At 36.6% G+C, this 8,220-nt stretch overlaps 1 protein-coding gene across 2 annotated transcripts; it reads left to right on the top strand.

The window, feature by feature from the left end:
- The first annotated feature begins 454 nt into the window (after positions 1–454).
- On the top strand, positions 455–7,539 carry LOC101244550 (RNA-binding KH domain-containing protein). Of its 2 annotated transcripts, none has more exons than XM_026029035.2 (8): positions 455–678; positions 2,055–2,649; positions 3,400–3,828; positions 3,922–4,179; positions 4,758–5,021; positions 5,177–5,268; positions 5,567–5,635; positions 6,668–7,539. In XM_026029035.2, the coding sequence occupies exons 2-7, from the start codon at positions 2,074–2,076 to the stop codon at positions 5,613–5,615; spliced, it is 1,668 nt and encodes a 555-aa protein (XP_025884820.2). In that variant the 5' UTR covers positions 455–678; positions 2,055–2,073; the 3' UTR covers positions 5,616–5,635; positions 6,668–7,539. The 2 variants fall into 2 exon arrangements, with proteins under 2 accessions (XP_025884820.2, NP_001297144.1); NM_001310215.1 differs by lacking the exon at positions 6,668–7,539 and adding an exon at positions 5,816–6,462 and having other exon boundaries at positions 552–678.
- Positions 7,540–8,220: the final 681 nt, after the last annotated feature.

The following is an 8,220-nucleotide window of genomic DNA, read 5'->3' as shown; positions in this document are numbered from 1 at the left end:
TGGAGAAGACGTTCTTTAACCAAAACATAAGCACATAAAGAATCATATAAGGTTCTTGTCATTCTGAAACAATTCGACAATTCTTTACTTTATTTGTCGAATCAATCTTTTTGAAGAAGACTTGAAAATAATTTTAATTTACTCTGTTGATGTGTGTTAGAAACAGGGGAAGACGTCTTTCAAGACAGAACATACAATACAAAAAAAATCATTTGTGTATCTCGTCATTCTAAAATAGCTTGCCAGTTCAATGCTTTTATTTTTCGAGTCAATTTTTTCGAAGAAGACTTGAAAATGATTTTCAGAAAACGATTGAGATCACTATGATGATAAAAAAATGTCGAATCCACATTCTCAAATTTCTCATTACATTTCACTCAATCACACCAGTCAACATTATATTTCAACCTTTTGGCTCTTAAGTATATATACATTTTTTTCAATATTTTTCACTATTATTATTTCATAATAAAACACGATCAAATATTCCGAAGAAAATGTGGAAAAACAGAGAGATATTTATATAGGAGGGAAGGAGTACGTGGCCCATAGATATAAGAAACGGAGGCCTTACCATTTCGGGTCAAAACCCTAGCAGCTATAAATCAACACCCTGCTCCATAATTTCTCTCTTCTGTTTGCTCTTCGCATGGTTCTTACCAGAAGATTCTAGTTCAGGTATTCTCACTTATGTTTTCGGCAAATTCTCCTATGGTGTTATCTCTGTATAGATTTTCGAATCTTGTTTTCCTTTGTTAAATTCAGTTTTTAAATTAATTGGGAACTCAGAATGGTTATTTATAGTTCGGATTTGGGTGTAGTCTTTGTAGTTCCATAAATCTTTGAGTTTAATTTCGGATCTATGTTTCTTTTCGGATCCGTCTTCTTTGTTTTTACCTGGGATTAAACTTTAATTTGTGTATCAACTTTTTTTTTGTGTGTTTAGTACAATTAGTCAACAAAAAAGGATATTTCTAGAATTGACAGTGTTCTTGATCTGGAGCTCGTGAACTGGTCAGTTGTGTGAAAAAAAAAAGAACAAGAAAAAAGGATCTTTTTAGAATTGTCAGTTTTTTTAATCTGGAGTTCGTGAATTGGTCAATGGTGTATGAAAAAAGAGAACCGGAAAAAAGGGATTTTTTTTTAGAACTGACAGTGTCCTTGATCTGGGGTTCGTGAATTGGTCAATTGTCTATAGGCTCAGACCATATGTGATAGCGGTTTGTATCTTGCGTTTCCGCTGTGTACCCGGAATTTAAAATGTTAAATCTGATAAGGAACTGCGTATACATCCAATTTTATTGTTTTGTTGCTGTCAGAATCTTTTTTTTTTCCATCTAGAAGCCATGGCAGATCCAGGATTTTTACCTTAGGGGTTTTAATTTTTTGAGACTGTTTGATTTTTTTGGGATCAATTTCACTATAACAGCACATTTTTTTAAAAAAAATATAATTTATAGTGGAAGATTGGAGCTAGTGGCAGTTCCCGCGAAAAAAATAAATAACAGAAGCTAAAAATATGATGCTCTCAACAAGACGCAAGGGACAATCTGAAAGGCAATTACCATCGTGCTACCCTTTGTTGCTTGTTACGGGGTTCAAAACTAATAATGTACATAAATACAAAAAATTTACCTCATATATAAGGTGTATTTTTTGCCAAGGGGTTCGGGCGAACACCCTCCGCCCCCTAGATCCGCCCCTTTCTAGAAAAACTGTAGAAATTTCTAAGTCCTGCCAATGTAGGATGAGTATGTCGAATACATTGTATCATGGCTACATGTTGAGTATTTGAGGTAATATAACATGAAATTGGATGAAAGTTCATTAAATGTATCTCTTTTCTAATAAGGGTGAATGTTTCTCCAAATTTTCAACTTTGGCAATTTCAACCTATTCTAGTTTCTTAGTTTGGACAGGATCAAGGTTGTGAGAGATGCGTACTTGTGCTGATGGAAAACTATTTTCTATCTTGACATATTAGAAGTTTTAGTAGGTGGATTTGTTCTTCATGGATTTATGACTTTTATTTGCAATTTTTTGATGATAAACAGTATCTAGTCCATATTTGCAATGGCTGGTCGACGGGATAGCTATGGAAAGCGGTCTCATTCTCAGTCAGATTATGGTGAAAACGGGGGAAATAAAAGGAGAAATACTAGAAATGATAAGGATCCTTTCTCTATTGGCCCTGATGATACAGTATATCGGTACTTGTGTTCAGTAAAGAAGATTGGCAGCATCATAGGTAAAGGTGGGGAGATTGTTAAACAATTAAGGGTGGATACGAAATCAAAAATTAGAATTGGAGAGACAGTACCTGACTGTGATGAACGTGTTGTCACCATCTACAGCTCAAGTGAAGAAACAAACGAGTTTGATGGCACTGAAGTTCGTGTTTGTCCAGCTCAGGATGCCCTTTTCAGAGTATATGATAAAATTATCAGTGATGACACTACTGATGAGAACTCTGAGGAAGCATCACAGGTTACTGTTAAGCTTTTAGTACCTTCAGATCAGATTGGATGTATTATTGGGAAAGGGGGACAGATAGTTCAGGACATTCGAAGTGAAACTGGTGCTCAGATTCGTATTTTGAAAGATAAGCATTTGCCTGCATGTGCATTGAGCTCAGACGAACTTGTGCAGGTAATGCAGGATCACCTTCCTATCTATCCACTTGTTTAACTTCTGTAACATCTAACTTGTAACTTAATTTCAATAATTTTGTTAATTAGTTAGTTTGATGAAGTGCTCGTTTTTCATGCTTGAACTTGCGGGCCTTCACATTTCAGCCTAATGACTTTGGGTATCTTCTTTTACAACTTGGTTGACTGTCTTACAGAATTTAAGCAGATTGACCATGCTGCACTTCTGTTTCCAACCACATCTTGAAATTTTTTATTGACGGACAAAATTGCATAATTATACACACAAATGGATGGGTCAGTTTCTTTAGTTATAAATGTATTGCCAATTTTCTTGATATTCTTTGGCTATCAAGCTGGGACCTCTTTTTTTAATCTCATTGCGCTTATCAGTAGTCTTAATTTGCTCTTGTAGTCTCTTGGCCTTTGATTTCTGGTGCTATCTATTGTTTCTTGTACCACAATTTTTTTTTGGTTGTAGTTTGTTCTGCTGCTATCAGTTGTTTTTATTATTATCTATTTTTTGTACTTCCATAACTCCTTTTTGGGACTGCTTTGCACTATTTAATCTTAAGCTGAGGGCCTCTCTACCTATGAGGTAGGGGTAAGGTCCACGTACACCGACCATCCTCAGACCACCCTACTTTGTGGGACTACCCTGGGTATGTTGTTGCTTAGTAATGTGGAAGTACAAATAAATTTGGCTGAATTAACGTCACTGTTCATCTGATTGCTGGTTTCTTGGTTTTAGATATCTGGTGAAGTTGCTGTAGTGAGGAAGGCTCTCTTTGAAGTTGCAACTCGTCTTCACAATAATCCATCCCGTACCCAACACATTCTAGCCTCCGATGCACCAACTATCTACTCCTCGCGCAGCTCACATATTGGTTCTGCTGGTGGTGCTCCAATAGTGGGAATAGCTCCTTTAGTGGGGCCATATGGGGGTTACAAAGGGGAGAGCGGTGATTGGTCAAGGTCTTTCTACTCTGCTCCAAGGGATGAATCATCTTCAAAGGAATTTTCTCTTCGTTTAGTGTGTCCTGCTGCAAATATCGGAGGTGTTATTGGCAAAGGTGGAGTCATAATAAACCAAATTAGACAAGAGTCTGGTGCAGTGATCAAGGTTAATAGTTCTAATGCTGAAGGTGACAATTGTGTGATTTCTATTTCTGCAAAAGAGGTAAGTATTTTCTATTTAAATGAATGTTTATCGGAATATGCTACTTGAGGATTTTGTTCTCTCAGTAAAGATGCGGTGTTATGCTTTTTCTAGTTTTTTGAGGACACATATTCTCCCACAATTGAAGCAGCACTGCGCTTGCAACCAAGGTGCCGTGAGGAAGTGGAACGGGATTCAGGTCTTATATCAGTCACCACAAGGTTGCTGGTTCCAGCATCTCGAATCGGCTGTCTTATTGGGAAAGGAGGATCCATAATTAATGAGATGAGGAAAATCACAAAAGCTAATATTCGCATTCTCTCGAAGGAAGATCTTCCAAAGGTTGCATCTAATGATGACGAGATGGTACAGGTAATTATTCATTGTTAATAGTAAATGAGTTCTTTGTGTATGTCAAAGTTATTACTCACTTGGTCAAAAGGGGAAAAAGGTCAGTGTTTTCTCAGTAACTTTCCCTCTCCCTCTTTAGAAATCCGGCTACTGGAGTATGAATATACAATATGAGTGAGGGTCTCTGATGTAGATGTTGACATCTTTGAAAGCCATAAGCTGCTTTTGCCTTTGGATCCATATCTGCTCTTGATTAGTTTTTGGGGAGGGACTGTGCATGAATGGAACTATTGTTTCATAGGGTTTGCCCTTTTTCCCTATTCTGTGCCGTACCCACTGTTCCCCAAAATAAATCCTCCAAAGAGGGAAAAAAGAATGCTGATGAAAACATATTTTGTGTAGTTGTTCCTTATCTTTCTTGTTATTACTGTTTACTTGTGTTATCATACTTGGTCTCCGTGTTTTTATAAAACTGATATAGGAATTTCTTTCATGCTCTTATATTTACATTATACGTGTTATTTTTTGCTTTGAAAAAGTGACTCGAAAGACCATTTTTCTTAACTGAAAACCAATTATATACTTCCAACATCAATCAGATATCAGGAGATCCAGATGCTTCAAAGGATGCACTCATGCAAGTAACATCACGTTTAAGGGCTAATCTTTTTGAAAAAGAGGGACCCATGTCTGCCTTTGTGCCAGTTCTCCCCTACCTCCCCATGTCAACAGATTCAGATACCTTGAAATATGAACACAGAGATACTAGGAGACAGGGACGTGAACATTCCTACTCAGCTGGTTATGGTGGTACTAGTGACCTTCCACATGCTGATGGTTTTGGAAGTTATGGTACTCTCCAGGTAATGATTTGTTTCATTGGTTAGGACAGCAGAGTTTTTGGAAGTTGCAGTGTTCTCTAGAAGTTCTGGGATTTGTTTGTTTCGGGTTCTTTCTACAACTTTTTGTGGAATGTCTATGTGCATCTTGCGTTATTAATATCTAAATCTATTTGCAGAGTAGTAGCAGTGTAGGATATGGGGCATATGAAGGATATTCCCCTGCTTATCCAAAAGAAGGATATTCCCATGGGCGTTCCAGTGGATCCGGGTGAGTCTCTTGCCTTACCTTCACCAGTCTTGGGTAGGGCAATACTGTGATCAATGTTGCCCATGATTTTCTTGATAGAAAAACAAGAATGAGCTCGTAGTTCCATATTAGATTCTTGCCTGTTTATGTCTGAACTCTGACCGAACAACATTCTGGTTGGAAGTTTGTCACTGGTGATTTTTGTTCTCTGCCCATTTGTTGCAGAGGATTTCTTATTTAGTTCCTCTACTTTCAACTGCACTAAAGAAGTCAAAATCGCTTCTACAATTTTTATTCATTGTTAAGTTTATGTTAACAGGTCATCAAGGCAAAACTCTGCCCCCCGGAGAAAAAGTTATGGTTACTAGAGCTTGTAACAGGACCACAGGTAGCTCTTGAATTATGGTTCTATTGCATTGCATCTTTCGCTTAGTTTGCTGGTATTATATACCTAATCCCAGTCATACAGAACTTGTAAACGTTTTGGTATGATGACCCTAACCTATCTTCCATTTATGAAACTAATGGTATTCTTTTCCCTTTGTTTCCTTTCCCTCGCTACAAACAGCCGAGATATCTGAAGCCTGAAGCCTGCCTACTGCCACCTTTGATGAAGCCTCATTGCCTAAACCAGATGACCAGATGAATGAGGACATCAAAAATCATTGCCTACCTTGATGTTTTCCTTAGCAGGATCATATCTGAAGGTTTTACCTACTATCAAAATTTGCCATGCCCTGACACCATATACTTCCAAGCTCAAATTTTTGTGCTTCCAAGAACCTGTGTAGCCGGCGGCCTCATCCTTCACCCCTTTGATAGTTGTACAATAGCTCTTGAATCTCGGCCATGTGTCCTGATGTCATGTTTTCCGTTTGTTATTATTTGTATGAATCTACCTCTAGTTGGACTTGTCTTTAGACGCTCTAGATGATGCAAGTAGACGCTCTAGATGGTGCAGATTTGCAAGTGTCTTTCTGGTTTTGATTATGATACCTTTCAAAATATCTTTAGAAGTATTGCTATGTTACTAGAAAACTTACTACATGCTTCTTCATTCTGTGAAAATATTCCATCATGATTTCTGAATATCCTTTGCCATTTTATCGGCAATAATTCTTGCTTAAAGTAGATTGCTCTTTTGAAGAGGATGTAGTGGCTATGGAATGTGCATACAGCTTAAGCTACAGGGGTGCCTACAGTTTCCTGTAGACACTGGATCTTCTATGCAGTGATCTGTGTTCTTTAGTACTGCTAGATATATGAGTATGCCAAAATGCAGTGATATAATTTTCACTGCCTTTCACTGTGGCTACTACATGTTTCTTCATTCTGTGAAAATATTCCATCATGATTTCTGAATAACCTTTGCCATTTTATCGGCAAAAGTTCTTGCTAAAAGTAGATTGTTCTTTTGAAGAGGATATATTGGAGCTATGGAATGTGCTTACAGCTTAAGCTACAGGGGAGCATACAGTTTTCTGTAGACACTGGATCTTCTATGCAGTGATCTGTGTGGTTTAGTAGTGCTAGATGTATGAGTATATGCCAAAATGCAGTGATATAATTTTCGTTCTGTTTCACTGTGGAATCTGATAGCCTTTTGGGAAGTATAGGTTGGAATTAAATTGAAGCAGGTAAAAATCGTATGGTAAGTCTCTCATTCTTATTATAAAGTGCTTACTTTTGTTATAAGATTCACCTATAAAAATAAAATAAAATATGTGATATGCCTGCAAGCTCTGATCAGCATGTTTACTGGAACTTATATGCAAAAATAGGTATTGTGTATGTTGTGTGTTTGTTTGATCAGACTGTTGTTTCAAAATCTGCGATCTCTTCTTTGTTTGTTGGATACAGTCAGTGTGTTTACTACTGCTGATGCCTTTTATTATTGCTCCTATTATGGAATGCTCTATTATTTGGGAGTGGTGGGGGTTGAGTTGAAGAGGCGGGGTGCGGGGTTTCTGTCTTGAAGAAGAGTGTTATAGCGTTGTGAGAATGTACTTGTTTACAAAGACAAATTATGGGGTATGAGAAGTTGATCTCTTACAAGTACTTGCTTAGTGGGAGATGTTGATTAGAAGTTGCTCTTCCTGCGTAGAATATGAAGAATAATTTGTCTTTTTGGTTGAGCGTACACAGTTGTTGCATGTAGTTCATTGACTGAAGTTGCAGCCGGTGATACGACACAGTTGTTTCACGGGGTGATAGATCTTTTGGTCTTTTGTAATTTTATTTTTCTTTGATGTAATATTCAAGTATTTGTAAAATACAACCATTTCGACGTAATATTGTGCCTAAGATTTGGATGTAAAAAACACCAAATCCAATTGTAGCTTATGATCATGCATTTGAATAGGGATTACAATGCGGGGTGGGTCCAAGTAGGTTTCTTTTAAATTAATGTGGAGCGGGCAGGTTGTTGGTATATGGGATCTTATGTGATAAGAATATTATTTATTAAGATAATTTCATTGAAGCTACTAAAATGTTCAAAATAATAAATGAAAATGGTTCAATAAAAAATCATACAATTTCTTGCATGTTTTGAATTGATCTTAAAAAATATATATATATTAAGAAAATTATGTGGGGTGTTGAAGATGAGAATAAATTAAAAGTTTTGCGGGTTAAGCTCAATTCATGCATCGTCTCATTGTCATTCCGGTGACGTACATGCCAATTACGTGATGATTTATTAAAGTTTGGTGACAATTACGTGATGGTTTATGAATGGATTGCGAGGGATGATTTTCATCAATCAAATACTTGTTAAAAATCTTGTTACTCTTAAGAAATTTAGGTTACGAATTGAATTGAATTAAGTTTTTTCGAAGACGGTGTATTAAGTTAAATATAGAGATTGTTTGGTAAAATGTATAAGAATAAAGCAAAATGTAGTGTATTAGTAATAACGTTTACATTAGTTATGATGAGATTTTTTATACAATGTTTGATTTGGTGTATTTT

This window comes from Solanum lycopersicum, chromosome 2 (genome assembly GCF_036512215.1).
Source record: "Solanum lycopersicum chromosome 2, SLM_r2.1".
In the NCBI taxonomy this organism is placed as follows: Eukaryota; Viridiplantae; Streptophyta; class Magnoliopsida; order Solanales; family Solanaceae; genus Solanum; species Solanum lycopersicum.
Note: the sequence above shows the minus strand (reverse complement) of the source record. Positions and strands in the feature narration are given on the sequence as shown.

Coding starts and splice junctions, on each gene's coding strand:
- LOC101244550 (XM_026029035.2), top strand. CDS start 2,074: ATGGCTGGTCGACGGGATAGCTATGGAAAGCGGTCTCATTCTCAGTCA. Junction 2,650..3,399: donor GCTCAGACGAACTTGTGCAG/GTAATGCAGGAT, acceptor TCTTGGTTTTAG/ATATCTGGTGAAGTTGCTGT. Junction 4,180..4,757: donor ATGATGACGAGATGGTACAG/GTAATTATTCAT, acceptor AACATCAATCAG/ATATCAGGAGATCCAGATGC.